Here is an 18,149-nt window from a genome sequence, read left to right as displayed (position 1 = left end):
TTTTTTAATGATGATTAAAAGTCCACATTGTATAAGCATTTTGTTAGTAACTTGGGGTGTTCTCTGTATTGCTTGATATGCTGTCAAGAGTTTAAGTGACATTTACTGAGCCTACTGTCCCCATGTTGATAAAAATTGTTGATAAAATTGTAGTTTTTGCTTATTGACTAGCTTTGAAATCCACAAGATAAGAACACACCCATCTTGTTCGTTAAGCCAGCCCCTAACTCAAGGCCTGCCAGTGTATTCTGATATTTTGCCAATAAACATCTGTTGATCAAATAAAGGAGTGAAATACAGTGAACAGGACAGGTTGTTGCTCTCAAATAATACAGTCCAAGAGGAATAGATACCATTAGATTCAGATATTAGGGAATAATTATCTGTTGTAAATAATTCTATATTTGAATATCTAAAGCACAGTGTGAGTGAGAACGGTTAGGGGCTTGGAAGGGATAGCTCAGTAGTTGGCTGGCCTGGGAATTAGACACCTAAAAAACCTAGAGTCTAGTTCCACATTTGTCACTACCTACCTGTTTAACCTGGAGAATGTACTTGTCATTTGGGGCCTTGTTTTCTCATCTTCTTAACAGAGTGTTGGGCTTTTTTATAAAGAGCTTCACTCTAAGAATGGTATCCTTCTGCCTTTTTTGTCCTTCTTATACTCTGGCATAATTTTAACATTTTAAAAAACTTGTTCTTTTTTTTTTTTTTTTTAAGTTAGACATTGGAATCTGAGACCTAGAATGGGGAGAGGATAGGGAATTGAGGGAGAAACTGCCATTTCATAGGAAGAAAGCTGAAATTTGCCTTCCAGATGCAAGCACATCTTGGGACATTATCTGTAAGCAGAATGACTAGCTTAAATTTTTGTTCTGTTTTATTAACAAGAAGAAAACTGTCCTTGACTTCTAGAATTGATTTTGTTCCATCCTTATATTTAACCAAAAATCTTAGACTAATCATACTTTAACTATTATCATCGTGTCTGTAATAGGAGGAAACTTCCCAGCATTGAAAGGGAAGGAGAAACTCCTTTATTGATAGTTCAAGTTGAATATAGACAAAACTAATCCTACACACCTGTAATTACCTCTGTCATTTGGACTGCCAAGAAATTTGCTTTAACTCGAACTACCTTAATAAACGCTTTTTGGTTTTTAAAGGTTTTTAAGCAATACAAACGCCCAGCTCTCCACTTTATTCTGTGCTGTGGGGGCACCTGGGTGGCTCAATGGCTTAAAGCCTCTGCCTTCGGCTCAGGTCATGATCCCGGGGTCCTGGGATCGAGCCCCGCATCTGGCTCTCTGCTTGGCGGGGAGCCTGCTTCCTCCTTTCTCTCTCTGCCTGTCTCTCTGCCTACTTGTGATCTGTCTGTCAAATAAATAAATAAAATATTTTAAAAATAAATTTATTCTGTGCTGTGAAGGCCCAAGTATGCATTTTCCCCACCAAATTGTTGCTCCATGATTAACAGGGAAACTTTTGCTAGTCCCCTTGCAGAATGACCAGTTACTCAATGTAGATAGAACAGATAGATACTTAATGCCACTTGGGGGAACATTAGGATAAGTCTAAGGGAATTATTGCCATCTGATCCATCGCCCTATGTGGGGGCATCTTGATTAAATCCTCAAGTCGCTGCAATTCTATCAGGCCACTTATGGGACAAGTGGAGACCTGCTTCCACACTGAAGTTTGGCACTGCTCGTGTTTCTCCTTGCCAAAAAGGGCAAAGGCCTTGAGCAAGAAGCCAGCTTTTTCCTGATTACAAAACTGACCACAGTTCCTCGCCAACCTATCAGTGTGAGCCTATTTTTTTTTTCTGCTAATTCATTATTCTTCTCAGAGAGAACTCCACTTTTTCTGTTATGACATGGCATTTATCATTGAAACATCAGCTATGCTCAGTCCTTGGTGCAGTGTTACTGCCTCTGTTAGCGATGGCTAAACTTCATTATCGAGTTTTTAAAAAGCAAACCCTGATAGATCAAATCTAAACTATATCTCTCAACTATTTAATCTTTGTCAAGGGCAGGAACCAATGCCTCAGAAAATAACATTTCAGCGGCATGCCGATGCCAGATTTTAAAATACAAGTACATGTTTGAATTAAATAGTTTCCTTCAGGTAATATGATTAGAGATTCAACCAGGGATGGACAGCTAGAAAAAAACTTTGTCCAAGTAAGTTTATCTGGTATTTCATAACCCAGAGATGTAAAGTTTCCCATTTAGGGAGCAGTTGAACACTGAACAATCTCTTTGCTTTGATAGCTCTAAATACTGTACAACTTACGCCCCTCACAAGACACAGAACATGTGGGTCACTGGCGAGACGGTGTGGCAATGTTTTCCTTGTAATGTACCAAGTCTTGCCAAAGCAGTGAGCAACATTATGACACCACATTTGTCACAGCTGGCTCTCTCACAGGACAGTGCCAGCCAATTCAGGCCTGGTCCTTTGTGGATTAATTCCCACCTCCCCATAATATTTGGAAACTGATGTCTTAACTCATTGGTTGTGTTCACAAGTTCTACTACTGCAAGTCCTTTTCTTTTAATGGATTGGTCTTTTCCAAGAAATAGACAAAATATCAGTGTGAATTACAGCAAAGCCCTCTTCCATGCTATTATGGGTGAAACTCTGGGAGAGTCTCTTATTGACCCAGAAAGCGATTCCTTTGCTGATACACTGTCTGCAAGCACTTCACAAGGTAAAGTCAATTCCAGATATGGCTGTTGGGTTACTTTGGGTGTTTATGGAATGATGAAATTGTTCTTGTAGATTATTTTCCAGGTTATATTCTAATATGAGATGTGTGTAGTCCAGTCTTTTAATGCCTAGTTTGCTGTTCTAGTGTTCAGTTGTAAGCATCAGAACTTTAAAAAAGAAACCTAAACTAATCCATGTATGTCTCTGTGTATGGCTCCTAGTTCCTGAATTATAGGCATTAAAGGTATATTTATATTTTTTAAAATCCTATTCACTTTTATTTCCTTGGTTTATATGTGCTTCCCAAATATACTTGAGGATTTTTTTAGAAATACCCGAGGGGGGTCCCTTTTTCCCATTTTGTAGTCTTATATGGTACATATCTCTCAGGCAGTTTTTATCCCACTTACAGCATTTTTATTCCTCTTAAAGCTCTCTCAGTATGTTTAGTTCTATTTTAAAATCTAGATATTTGTACATTTTATCTCTCCCAAGGAATTATATGTTTCCAGAGTGTAGGACCAACTTATATTCTTCTCTGTATTTCTAGCATGGTGCCTAATGCATTGTAGAATAGATTGTGGGGCCTTGGAGAATGTCTATTCCAAGCATTTCATTTTACACGTAAAGAAAGCAACATCCCTGAATGCCTATTGCATACCAAGTAACTGATTAGCTATTACTTGTACTCAGATATATAAGATTCAAGCAGATACCTCATTTTTCAAAATTCCTTTCTTGGCCATTGCAAAATATAAGTTCTTCATTTCTACAGCTCCTTCTACTGGAGTTTCTTAGCACAGCTTCTTCTGTTTTGTACTGTTTCATATTTATTTCTGTATTTCTACGTATTTTTTTCTCATAGATACGGCATAAAAATAGAACCTGTTAACTAGTGTGATTGGTGTTTTAGAATACAAGTGCTAAAGAGTTACAGTTAAGACACTTTGTTGTTGAAATGAATGACTTTACATTTTAATGTTTTAATTTTTCTGGAAGTCTGAAGTTTGAACATATTAGTCACAGTTTTGTTTTTATTTTTGTTTTTTTGTTAAAACATCAGGCTGTTTAAAAAATAAGAAAAAATATTTCCTGAAATACTGTTTCATTCTATTACAGTGATTTGATTCAATATATTTATCTGTCATCTATGCCTCTTAAATAGGAGTTTTGTTTCATTATATTATATAAAATCTGCTTTCTATTTTTTAAAAGCCATAAAAATTATTGCTGTCTTTCTCCAGTTACTAACTTAGCTTGCATCAGGGCAGAATGTCCTAGCTATACTGTGAAATAGTTCTTGAGTCAAAAGTTGGTAGTTAAGTCTGTTTGCAAGGAATATGTCCAGAATTTAGTACAACAAATATTTTAGGTTAACTGAGGAAAAATTCTGTATATGGTAAGAGATCATTTTGTGATTCAAGTTAGTTTTCATTCTGTATTAATCTCTATATGGTTATGATTTGAATTTGCCAGAGTTTAATTGTCTTGAGTCTCAAATCCCCTCCAAGACTAATACAGTACTTTACTTCTTAATTAGCATGGTACAGAATTATTAGCAGTTTAAAAATTATATATTGTACAGATAATTTAACTTTCGTTTATATGGTATCTGATTACTTCTTATTCCTAAGTGGTGTTCTGCTGAAAATATTATTCCTAAAGGCAAGGGCCTATGGTTGTTAACTTCAGTTGCATTGTGTAGATGACCACTATTTATTCCACCCTTGCCAAAACAAACAAACAAACAAACAAACAAACAAACTTGAAATTGAGGCCATCAGAGATGAAACACTGTAGAGTTTAGGATTTGGCTTTAATATGGTAATTAACTTTGGTGCTCTTTCCTGCTCACTGTAGGCAAGGTGGTCTTGGGGGTTGTTGCAAGTAGCTTGGTGCTACTTTGAAGAAAAAGTGTCTTGATGGCTGTGAATGATCCAGATGCCCAAGCTATATTGGTCATATCATGAGATTAAAAAATCTATGTAGCCACTCTACCCAAATAGGAGTTCTGTGCTTTTTCCTGGGCTCCATTATCACTGGGAGCCCCCCTTTATCTTATTTCCCCGTTTTCATCATGAGCTCCTCAAGTAACCCCAAGTAACCCCATGCTGGCTCTGAAACCATCTCTCCTAGTAAAAATTGGCAATATTGAAGGGAAGCTTCCACAAACTCAAGCTGAATATGCCTCCTACTTTTCATGCCAGACTTAGTCCTGTGTGAATTCTATAATTTTAAAGTATTGCACCAGAGCATTGAAAGATGATGACACGCTTGTCCTTTGGAGCTGATTGAGCAATGGAAATATGCCTTGGAGGCATGATAAATGCTGCAATAGACAATCCTTTGAAACAAGCGCCTCTCCTGAGATAGGAGTGAGTGATTGATTGCCCGCCATTTTTATGGAGGGGTACTTAAACTGTGCCTCTGTAAGACTCCAGGCAACTGTATATTTGGAAGCATTAAATAATTGACCAAAGGTTTCACCTTTCTAGAGGTTTAAAGGGACCCAGGTAGTATCAGGGAATGCAACTACAAGTCTTGTCCTGGACATGTATGTTCCGTGTGAATTTGAGTAAGCCATTTATCCTCTCTTCCCTCCGTTTCCACATATAGCAACAGAAATACAGGGTTATTACAAGGATTAAATGACACAGTATTTGCAAAAGCCCATCCGAAGTTCTATATAGAGTTTATTGTTTTGGTCTTCTAGTATTAATCATTTAGGATGGAACAGAAAACATATAATATCTTAATTTAGAAGCATTTTAAGGAATATGTGGGGGAAAACCACAGAATTCTTTGTGTATCAAAATAATGGCAGTTTTTGAGTGAGATGAGGCTTCTCCCATGACCTCACCTGAATATTTTGATAAGGAAATAATCATACTTAGAGAAAGTGTCTTTCTGTCAGTTTTTTTTTTTTTTTTAAATGGGGCAGTTACCTCCCACTTTTCTTAATGTTTGTTTCAGAAAAGATTGGATTTCCAAAAACTAAAATCATTCTTGGGCCATAAATGAAAACAGTGATTAAACGTTTTCTTCTCCGAGACACTGAAAAACTATCTTAGATTATAATATTCTTTATGATGAAGATTTAGGTAATTGACATAGCTGTAAATTTCACAATCTCACATTAATAATGATTCAGGGTCTTTTTCTAGAATGTTACTATCGTCCATATTAATTTTTTTAGTGTGGCTCTATTTTATCATTTATTTCTCTGATTTAGCTGTTCATATATCTTTTCTGATCACCAGGACATAGTAGATTTGGTGGATTTCAAGCCTCTTAGAATCTCCTTACTATGTTTCCAAAAACTATCATTTCTCTTGTACTTCCCCCCAAATTATGAGTTATAGGAAACACCAGAAACAAATGTCATGTGTATTAGAGTCTTACAAGAAAACAGCATTTTAAATTTTTTTAAATTTATTTTCCCCTAGCATCCCTAAGGAGTACAACTTGTTTTGAAAGTTACCTGACAGCAGTTACCCATTTAAACTCTTCATTGCTTTATAAAAGAGGTTATCAAATGGAAAACAATTTTTATAGCTCTGATAGTTTGTCATAGGTTACTATCTTTGTCAACATTCTCACCTGTAACTTGAATAAGGTAACCCATAGGAAATTTCTAAAATCATCATAGCTCCTTATAAAGCACATATTCTTTGCATCAGTGGAAATCTGAGCCAAGTAAATGTCTTCATTGTATTAGAGCAACAGAACTGACATGGGTTCTGTTATTTTAGCTTCCTTTGGACAGCTTTACATTAGGCATAAGAAAGTTATCCCAGCAAATACCTCATGTCCATCTACTAGTGTTGAATATTTGCAAAAATAAATGTGATATGAATGAATCAGACTCATTTAGATGGAACTAAGTTTCTGTAAACCTCTACAAGATTACCTTTTTTTGTAGATACAGTTTTGTACCTGTAACTAATTTAGAGACACAGGAATTACATTTGCATCTGATAGCAACTGCTGTCCAATTCCAGTAACCTCACAATTAAGATCGCATGGCTAGCTGAGCACACAGTGTTTAGACCCATGTAGTTTTTATCAGGTAAGAGATTTGCCAACACAAGATTGAAGTTCCTACAAGTGGTGAATGGCTTGCATTATAAAGTAAATTTAAAACAGTCAACTGTCATTTACCATAAGGAATATCATCTCTTCTGACCACACACTGGGATTCATGTACAGCCTTTTAGCTGACTTTCTAAATGAGAGACGTTTAGCTATCCAGTCTAATCTGCAAGGTAAGTGGTCCTCAAAGCCTATCAGACTTCCAGTATGTATTGAGCACTTACTGTATACAAGTACTGCCCCATAGTGAATTTTGTGAAGTCTAAACACTTCCACCTAGATTTGAAAGCTTTGTATAATCCATTTCCACTTTGTGTATTTTATTTCCCTCTACGCCCCAGAGAATGATCTGCCTTTTTCTACTTGGACTAATCACATTGTCCCAAGAATAAGCCAGACTCACCCTTGCCTCTAAGCCCACCACATCCTGGAATGCCTTTCCTAATTCTTCCACCTTTTCAAATCCTCCCTGTCCTTCAACATCAGGTTCAAGTAACCACCATGGCACAAGACCTCCTGTTAATATGTTATTGTTAATGGTTCTTCTAAACTGAAAATATGTTCAGAATATATTACCTCTCCCCACTTCCCTGTCAGTACTCATCCAAGCCACTGTCTCTTGCCTGGATTGGTATCCCATTCTGACGAGTTGTCCTGCCTCTGTCCTCACCTCCTAACTGCTTAGTGTCAGCCTTCATGCAGAGGGATCACGTTAAAATGTAAGTCAGCTCTGTCACTCAGCTCACAACCCTACAGCAGCAGCTCCTCATCTGACTTAGTCACTTTCCCTCCTCCTGCTCCATGGTTTCATTTCTAAGTATTCACCATCTTCTAACATACTGTATAATTTACTCACCTATTGTACTTGTTGTCCACTTTTTCACACTAGCATATCAACCCCATAAAGGCAGGGATCTTGTCTGGTTTGCTCATTCACGTATATCCCAAATGCCTGGGACATGTTTGGTAAATGGCAAGTTGATTAATACTTGTTAAAGTAAAATAATAAAATCCCCTCTTCTGCGTTGGTCTGTATCACACTGTTTAGCCCTTAATTGGAGACTGCCTGATAATATTTTCTGTTTTATATATTCCCTTAATCCAAGTTGTATAGTTGTTGAGGACAAAACCCATGTTTTTCTCTTCTTTATTCCACAAGTATCTAACATATAATAGATACATAATAAGCTCTTATTGTTGTCTTATTAATTCCAAGCTGACCTGCTGCTGTACCTCACCATCTCCTGAGGTAAGGCACTAGAATATGTTCGCTAAGTAAAAACAGAAGTTTAGTGTACATGCTAATGTATTGTTCTAAAACCTATTCTGGTATAAACAAACCAACAACATGATCTGTCTTAAAAACCAGATACAAATATATTTTGAATTGCCGGTTATACAGTTATTTGCATCATATCCCTCCATTGGTTTGGATTATCATTATTTGAGTATTATTTGAGTATTAATTTGAATATCACAGTTTTTGACTTATCTGAATGCCTGGCTTCTTTTGCAAGTCTGCCTACCTTTTTTTTTTTTTTTAAAGATTTTATCTATTTATTCAACATAGAGACCACAAGTAGGGGGAGAGGCAGGCAGAGAAAGAGGGGGAAACAGGCTCCCTGATGAGCAGAGAGCCCAATGTGGGGCTCGATCCCAGAACCCTGAGATCATGACTTGAGCTGAAGGCAGAGGCTTAACTCACTGAGCCCCTCAGGCGCCCCTCTGCCTACCTTTTGATACTTCCAGTATTCATTTGAAATTTTAGGGGACTTATTTGCTAGCAGTGCTAATGAAAGCAACTTATTTGATTAAGTAACCAATACTGAATCTGTGAAGAAGCACTTAGCACAGGACCTGATATGTAACAGGTGTCCAGCAAATATTAGTTTTGTCTTGTCTTCCGTGAAATGGAAGTTATAACTTTGGGATAATACAGATTTTCAGTGTCCATGCTATCAGAGTTTTCTGTTACTATAGTTAATTAAGTTACACTTAGTTCTTACTTGCTTACAGTCTTTTCCTTAGCATTTTTTCCCAGAATATTTAGATATTATCTGATCGATACATATTATTAATCACAGTTCCAGAAGAAAGAAACCCAGGTTCAATTTCTTGTTTTGGCAAAGAACCAGTGACAAAACTCAGAGACAGAATAGCAGTTCTAATATTCTTCGTCGGTGCTAGACATGTGAGCACCATGGCTCACCTTACTTCATTGAATTAAGTCACCTCTTTTGGAAAAAATAAAACATGGCATTATCAATTGAATATATTAAATGTGAGATGGTAGGATATTACTTTACTGTTGTCTTCCACTTCACCTAAAATCCTGCCATTCGTTTTAAAAATTTAGACCTATTATGTAGACTGTCTGGGCAAGTTTGCTTAACTAGCAAAATATGATGCTGAAAAGAACCAAATATGTCAGTCTAATATAAGAATAGCCAGATTTACATAGAAATCTCTGCCATTTACAAAGAAATCTCTTTACTACTGATAGAACCACATCTCTAGCTAATTACAAGATACATACAAATGACCCAAACAGATGACCCAGTTGGCCAAGAAATCGATCCAGTTTGCAAGTAATGTCCTTTTTTTTTTAACCCCAAATTTAATCATTTTGATATCATATTCATGTCAGTCTCAGGAAACTCAGGTAATATAAGGGTCATGCTGGATAGTAGAGACAATATCTTTTACTTAGAATACCTTTATCAACAATAATCCAAATCCTAATCATCCCACATGATCCTCACAATTCAAAACCCATCTCTACCATGTAGTTATCCTGGATTATTTCAGTACATGTTGGTCTTTTTCTCCTCTACACTTCTAGAGCACTCATCGTCTCTCTCACTAGTTTGGTCTGTATTCTGCCTGCTATTATTAAACATCTTTCACCTTGGTAAGCTTCTCAAGGTCAAGAAGTATGTTATAATGTATTTCTTGTGAGGCCTGAAAAATACCTTGCACATAGTATTAGGTAATTGGTTATCTTGATTTGAGATTGTTTGGGTTTTGTATTACTGATCAAGCTTATACTGGGATTAAGATATTGAGAAAAGAAAATACCAAAGAAAACTAAAACGAGGAGAGGCTTTGGGAAGAGAAATACTGTAGTAAAATATGATGATAACCCTTCTAAAACAAAAAGTTGATGAAATAGATTGTTGATACAAAGAAATTAAATATTCATCATGAAATTGGTAGTTTGCACTAAGCCACAGACTTCATTTCATTTCAATGGAATGTTTCAAAAGACAACTGATCCAAACATCTTTACAAACATAGGACTCCTGTTGTAGGTATTAGTATTTGGGAAAATATTTTAAAAGAAATATAGGGTTCTTGTAAAGCAGAAGAGGCCGTACATATAAGTCAAGCATACCTAAAGCAAAAATATAACTTTTAGTACTCCTTAGGATAAGGAATTTTTTCCTGCCCTGTTGATGCTGACTTGACCATCTTAATTGAAGATGTATTTAGCCTTTATTATACAATGAAGGCAGTTAGAAATATAGGTAGTTTATTGAGACTGATTTTAATACCACTTGGTAACTTCTGAATAGAAAAATTCTTAAATAAATACATTAGAAATTCTGTAACAAATCTTTTTAACAGAAATAAAAGAGTTTTTGTTGGCTTATATGTTTGGTTTGCATGTTTCCTTCTATCAATCCCTCCTGTTGAAGTTTTTTATTGAAACATAAAATACATAGGGAAAATTATGTAAATCATTTTCACAAATGAGTGAAACGTGTAATTCACATTCAGATAAGGAAACAGAACAATACCAGCCCTCTGGAAGCCCTCTGACTCTTCTAATTTCTAACCCATAGTTTAGTTTGCCCATTTTGGAATTTTATATGAATAGAACTTAACATTGTTTACTATTTTGTATATGAATTCATTTGCTCAGCATTTGTTTGTTAATCGCATTACTGAATATAATTGTACTTCATTCTTATTTATTTTATTTTGTGAATATATCACAGTATATCTGTCTTACTGTTGATGGGCATTCAGGTATTTTTCATTACTGCAAATAGTACAACTAGGACCATTCTCATATAGGTCTTTCAGTGAACAAGGGTACACATTTCTGTTAGACGTATACATGGTCCATAGGGTGTGTTCAGCTTTAAGAGACCCTACCAGACGGTTTTGATCATGGCTGTACCGTTTATACCCAGCAGTGTTGGAGTGTTTCCCTTGGTCCACATCTTTACACATTTTCTTTTTCTTTTTCATTTTAGCCATGCTAATGGGTTTATGGTGGTATCACATTGTAATTTTGTTTCTCTTTCTCTAATAACTAAAAAGTTAAGCACTTTAAAAAACATTTATTACCCTTTTGACTCTTCTTTATTGTGAAGTGCCTGTTCAAGTGTTTTGCCCATTTTTATACTGGGTACTTTAGATATGAGTTTAAAGCATACTTTGTTAAAAATAAAGCACACTTCGTCAAATGTATATATTGCAGATATCTTCTCCCACACTGTGTATTGCTTTTTCATTTACTACTAATCAGTTTTAATCTTAAATATTGTCCAGGTTATCTAATCAGTGCTTTTTATTAAGTGTTTATGAAGAAATCTTGGCCTACTCCAAAATTGATGAAGTGTTCTTTTTTTTACTTTTTTTTTTTTTTTAAGATTTATTTATTTATTTGTCAGAGAGAAAGAGAGAGAAAAAGAGAGAGCACACAAGCAGGTAGAGTGGCAGGCAGAGGCAGAGAGAGAAACGGGCTCCCTGCTGAGCAAGGAGCCCGATGTGGGACTCAATCCCAGGACCCTGGGATCATAACCTGAGCCAAAGGTAGCAGCTTAACCAACTGATCCACTCACGCGTCCCTGATGTAGTGTTACTTAATTTTTATTTTAAAAACTCTTCTGTTTCCTATTTCACATTTAGATCTTCAGTCTACATGGAACTGATTTTTGTGTATGTTTTAAGGTAGAGGCTGATTTACTTTTTTGCATGTGGATATGTAATTGACCTACTTCATTTATTGACAAAGTGATCCTTTCCCCACTATACTATGGGGACATTTTGGTCGTAAACCAGGTGACCATATTCTTGTGGGGTTAATTCTGGACTTGCTATCCTATTGCATTGGTCTGTTTTTCTTCTTGCGCTAATTGACTTATTAATTACTGTAGTTTTATAATTGGGTTTAGTATCTGGTAGTAAAAATCTTCCATCCTCCAGTGCTGTTCTTCTCTTCAAGATTCTCTTCTGTTGGCTCTTTGAATTTCCATATAAATTTTAGACTTAGCATGTCTCTTTACACACAAAAATACTGGTATTTTGATTGGAATTTTCCTGAATCTATAGATAAATATGGAGAGAATTGACAGTTTTAAATATTGAGTATTCCAGTTCATGAATACAGTGTATACCTTCATCTATTTAAATACTTTTTAAAAAATAATATTTTTGAATTTTCAGTATAGTAGTCTTACACATATTTTGCTAGGTTTTTTCCTTTTAGGTATTTATTTGATGTTTTTGACACTACAGTAAAAATCATTTTAAAATGTTATTTTCTGTTTGTTGCTGACTTATAAAAATACAGTTCATTTTTTTAATATATTTTTTAAAGATTTTATTTATTTATTTGACACAGAGAGATGACAAGCAGGCAGAGAGGCAGGCAGAGAGAGAGGAGGAAGCAGGCTCCCCGCTAAGCAGAGAGCCCGATGTAGGGCTCAATCCCAGGACCCTGAGATCATGACCTGAGCCGAAGGCAGTGGCTTAACCCACTGAGCCACCCACGCGCCCCCATTTTTTGCATATTGATTGATCTTATATCCAGCAACTTTGCTAAATTCTTTTGTTAATTGTAATGGGTTTTATTTCCATACACACACACACACACACACACACACACACACACACACACACACATATTCATGTCATCTGTGAGTAATGTTAGTTTTATTTTTTCTTTTCTAATCATTTCTTTCTTTTGTATTTCACTGGATAGGATTTCCAGTACACTTTTGACTAGAAGCAGTGATAGCTAGTATGCTTATCTCATCCCTGATCTCAAAGGAAAGCTTTAAATATTTCACCATCAAGTATGATGGGTCCTTTAGGTTTTTGTTTGTTTGTTTTTTATGAATACGCTTTATCAGATTATAGAAGTTCCCTTTTCTTCCTAGTTAAGAGAATTTTTTAAAAATAATAAATGTTTTGAATTGTGTCAGATGTCTTTATACAGAATATTTTGATAATGCTCTAATAGCTCAGGAAGAGTATTTAAACATGAAAAATGTTTACTATGAATATTTTAAATACTACATTGTAATATTTTTGAGATAATATATGGTATAGCTAGTGAAAATCTACAAATCAGCCCATAACCACTGGCAATCTGGCTACATCTGTTTTGACACTTTTGTTCTCATATTTGTTTAGCTTAAGACCATTGTCTTCTCATTAAGAGTGTTTGGCACAGTAAATTAAAAACAAGAGTACACAGGACCATAGTGTATCACATCATTTTGCCAGAACTAAACAATTCTGAGTAAGACAATCACTTTCCACTCTGTGATAGTTTCAAGCTATTCAAGGTGCTTCAGTAATAAAGCATTACTTAAAACCACTACCACTCTTACATTTTCCTGTTTGCAAGGATGTCAGGCCCTTGACAGTGTTTGAGAGGTGGACAAAGCAAAGAGAAACAGTACTCTCGCATCTCTTTGGTGGTCCCTCCTTCTGAATAGTTACAAAGTCCTGGACCATACCCTTTATTTTTTTCCTTCCCACTCAGTCTTCTGTCTCCCATTTTCATTAGCCTCTCACTGCAAAGCCAAAACCAAAATGTGCAGAAAGAGCTAGCTGGAGAGGACACACCAGTTTCTTTTTTCTGACTTCCACACCATTCTTCGCTTGCTGCCAGTATATGCTCAGTAAAGTAGGAATTTCAATCATACCAGAGTAACTAGCTGTTCCACAGACTTGGGTTTAGTATTGATTCAATTACTAGTAAGTCTCCCTTTAGAAACACATGACAGTAGTTTTAGCAAAAGAACCAAGCTTGAGCTGGTTTGACCATGGTGAAACTGCTTCTCAGGAAACAGTAGAAATGATGACTGTGGATGAGGGCATGATCCTGTAATCTTTCCTGTCCTGATACTAGACTGGATTAAGCAAGCTATCTAAACAAGTTGTGACCCATGTAAGAGAAAATGAACTTTTGAAAAACATAAGTGTACATGGCCTTCTCCAAAACCAGATGATAGGCCCTTTGTTGATCTGAATTTGAGAATTTGTTATGAGATCTTCTGACTCATTATAAGGACAAGTGTATATACAGTTACATATTGGAATGTTTCAGCTTCTGCCAGAGTTATCAGTGGGAGTATCAGTGGGGAACCAAACCACAGAAGCATTTGATTTGAGTTTTAATATAGTCTAAGTAGACGGCAGAATGGAAATGTATTTTTTTCACATTGAAGAAACAAATGACACAGCAAAGAATCCTTTTCTTATACTTTTCTTAATTCATGGTGTCCAAAATAAGGGGTTCTTTATTTTGAGAAATCACACAAGATTCAAATCCCAGTACCTATTACCTATGTACATCAGGCAAGGCACTTAACCTCTTTTTTTTTTTTTTTTTTAATTGTATTTATTTGAGAAAGAGAGTATGAGCAAAAGGGGAGAAAGAGGGTTAAACAGACTATGGGCTGAGTACAGAGGTCAAGGTGGGGCTTAATCCCAAGACCCTAAAATCAGGACCTGAGCTGAAACCAGGAGTCAGATGCTTAACCAAATGAGCCACCCAGGCTCCCTGCACTTAACCCCTTTCTGTCTAATGTTTTCAGTCCACTGGAGGTAATAACAATTGTATATAAACCATAGAACCATTCATAGATGTGAATTATATGTATGTATACATACATTTATAAATTACACATATATACATTAATTAATTATAAATTACATGTTTAATAATTTTAAGGTACAATGTCTGTCATGTAAGTACTTCAAAATTGTTACCTATCATTAAGTTATACTTCTGCTAATGGGATCCAGAGTCTTTTTCCCACTTTTCTGACCAAAATCCATGATACCAGGAAAGTAAAAGAAAAGAATTGATAGAATTTTTTTAAATATTTGAGCCAAAAGAACTGCTAACTATTGATCAAGCATTAAAAATATTTTCTGATTTTCCTTTATTTTACTTGAAACTGCATTAAAATTTTCCCTACTTTTCCAGGGGTGTTTTTTTTTTTTTTTTTTTTTGGCATGGTAATTCCTTTTAAGAGGACTAAGAAACATGCAAGGAATATATTTATTCCCTTTGTTCAGTGAAAGCATGGAAAGGCATTATAATGAAAAGATATTTAGCTTAATTTTTACTTCTACGAAAGTAAGACTTGTACCTAGTTTTTAAAGTCAGGATGAAGCTTTTCATGAAGAACAGCAACCCTCAGTCCCCAGTTCCTATTCCTCAGAAACAGTCATTTTTAACTCTTTTAAACATTTCTCCTGGAATTTACCTCTATGTCTTTAAAATAACATCTGGTATGCTGCTATTTGAAAAGCTGTATCCATTCCCCCATGGACTTCCTACAGTGGAAGATAGAAGCTAGCTCTTCCCCACCACACCCCTTTTCCCAAAACACACACTTGTCCTTCCCGACATCTTCACAATGTATTTATAATTTGCAGTGTTTACATCCTATCAGCTCTGAAAGTTCTGCTCCAGTTGCACTAGGCAGTATACTACAGTTCTGTTTCCCATCCTGAAGAGCTGTTCCTTTTTCTGGAGTTAATTTTTTTTTTTAACTGACAAATTGTTCCTTTTTATTTAGAAAGAATTATCTCTAGTTCTCTCTCCAACTCTCTAACTGTATAAAAAGTGTCTCTAAGCGGTCATCTATATCAGGCACTTGGACTTCTTGGGTAATCTCCTACGGCCTTCCTCACCTTCCTGTTCCATTCTATCCAGGCTGCGCGGGATCTGCCATCCTCAGTCTTTCTTTTACCCTCCCCTTTTCCAGTTCTTTGTTTTCCCGGATCCCCTATTTTTCTTTTGTTCTGGTGTGGAACTCTCAGAAAGAGTACCTGTGGGGTGAATTTTTTTTTTTTTGGAGGTCCTCTATTTCTGAAAATGTATTTCTGCTTGTACAGTTGAGTGAAGGTTTGTTTGGCTGAGTCTGAAATGCCAAGTTGGAAATAACAACTTTTTCTTTGAATTTTGAAGACCTTGCTGTATTGATTTTCTGGCTTCCAGGTTTGCTGTTGAGCCGTTCACAGTCATTCTGGTTCTGATCCTTTATGTGGACTTTACTTTTTTTTTCCCCCCTCCCGTGTCTGGAGGCTTTTCAGATTGTCTCTATAAAAAGAGCGTTAGTCTTTATAGTGATTCTTTTCTACATGGTTTAAGAAATCCTTTCCCTCTTGGGTCTTGTTTTAAGAATCACTCTAAAATTAAAGAAAACCTGAGGGACAGCTTAATGACACTTTTCAAGTACAAGCGGTAATGGGCAAATGTGCAGAAGATGGTAGCTATGTATGTTTAGAAAAATGGGGGAGAAGTTATAAACTCCAGCATAGGATAGACCATCACTTCCCCAACTATTCCGTCAAATGTGAAACTCTGCAAATGTTGCGCACTGTGCCTTCCCTCTCCTTTGTACATTCTCATGAAATATTAGCATATGAGCCTTGAGAAGTTCTGCATAAACCTATTTAACCTTGCTTGACCTAGCATTTCCTAAATTTATTTGCTCACCAGATTTTTTTCTTTTTAATTATTTTAAAAGGAACATCATTAACATATGTATAACTCAGTTGGAGACAAGCCAGATAAGACTTAGACTTTCCTGGCTACAAAAGAGCCATTAAACATTGGAATGAGTAACCAGGAGAAGCTGTGGACTCCTTTTCCAGAGGTCTTTAAAACAGGACATCTGTTGAAGGCGTAGTCCTATTTGAACAATAGGACTTTGCTGGTGTTTCTTCCTCTTCCTGTCCCCTAGTGGTAGCACTGGAGGCTGTTAGCCCACCTTTTACATGATTCTAGTAGTCTGGTTAAGTATAAGAATTACTGCTGCTGCCAATAATTGTATTTATTGAGAACTTACTAAGTGTCTGGACCTGTTAGGTGCTGTGGATATATTATCTAATTTAATCTTCACAACACCTTTGTGAGGTAGGCAATATTGTTTTACGGATGGGCTAGTTAGGTATTAAAAAGATCACAAAACTGGCAAGCGGTAGGTCAGTATTCAAACCCAGGGTATCTGACGTGATAACTGGCTCATATACCTTCAATGTGAATGTTCAGAACAGCAACCCACAAAAAATAAGCAAATAAAATATGTATGCCTGTGCCTGTATTTATTATGTAAAAACTGGGACTGATCTGTGCTCATTTTATTAGACAATTCCCCAAACCTTTTGATGAATTCAGATTTTATTAATTTTTGTTAGAAACAAATTCTTTTACAGGGAATCATATACTAATTTACCATCCAGTAAATGAGTACTTGCATGAGATTTCTTTCCTTCATAAATTTGATGTCATTCCTATATGTCAAGACCCCCCCAAAATCTGGATCTGTGAAAATTGGAATAGGTTAAAAGTCCCATTTTCAACATATTTACATACCATAACATCTTCATGATTGGGTGTAGAGAATGCTAGGATAGGAGACCGGAAACCTGGATTCTCATTTGGTAAGCCCCTGAATATGTGTTCAGGGGCAAATCATTTCTCTCATTTCCTTCATCTGTCAAATAAGGGACTTAGAGTATCTCAAAAAGACCTTTGCCTCTCTACTATTTCAGGATGATTTTTGTCTGTGTATATCAGCTGTCCTCATGGGAGAGCACTTCAGTTAGAAAATTCCCAGGTCAATTTACACTGCAAAATGATTTGATGAATCAGTAGGAGGGGCTGGATAGATAAGCTTGAACTGTATTGATGAGTACTGTGATGTTAAACTGAAACACATTAGAAGAGATTGTAAAAAATCAGTGATTAAGTGTCTCTTTAAGGCCACTTCCAACGAAGCTACTAAGTTTTAGAGAATCCATGAAAGGCTTTTTTCTGGCACCTCCTCCTGTTGCCCAGCTTAACATCTTTCTAATGAAGGTTTTATGTGATAATTACCCAGTCTTCATAGTATATTCCCAACTCCTGGACCTGGCACATCCTCTTGTTCACTGAAGCCTTGTTGAAATTAATTGTTCTTGAGGATAGAAGTGGAAGATCAGGAAGAGATTTGTCTTTTCTAACCAGCTTAGAAAGTTAAGTGTAGTGGCTATGCAGTTTTCAACCACCTGGGTTCACAACCCAGCTCTAGTCCTTAGTA

General features: G+C 36.1%; 1 protein-coding gene across 5 annotated transcripts in view; it reads left to right on the top strand.

The window, feature by feature from the left end:
- PPARG (peroxisome proliferator activated receptor gamma) overlaps positions 1–18,149 on the top strand; it is a 129,938-nt gene that overhangs the window by 57,696 nt on the left and 54,093 nt on the right. Inside the window, exon 1 of one of the 5 annotated variants that reach the window (XM_082749125.1) lies at positions 2,599–2,716. The exons of the other annotated variants lie outside the window; for them this stretch is intronic. Within the exon in view, the coding sequence (XP_082605251.1) occupies positions 2,635–2,716 (82 nt within the window). The 5' untranslated portion in view covers positions 2,599–2,634. Of the gene's footprint in view, positions 1–2,598; positions 2,717–18,149 lie in introns of those variants that run through there. 5 annotated transcript variants of the gene reach the window in all.

Source organism: Mustela nivalis (assembly GCF_964662115.1).
Source record: "Mustela nivalis genome assembly, chromosome: 1".
NCBI classification, from domain to species: domain Eukaryota; kingdom Metazoa; phylum Chordata; class Mammalia; order Carnivora; family Mustelidae; genus Mustela; species Mustela nivalis.
Note: the sequence above shows the minus strand (reverse complement) of the source record. Positions and strands in the feature narration are given on the sequence as shown.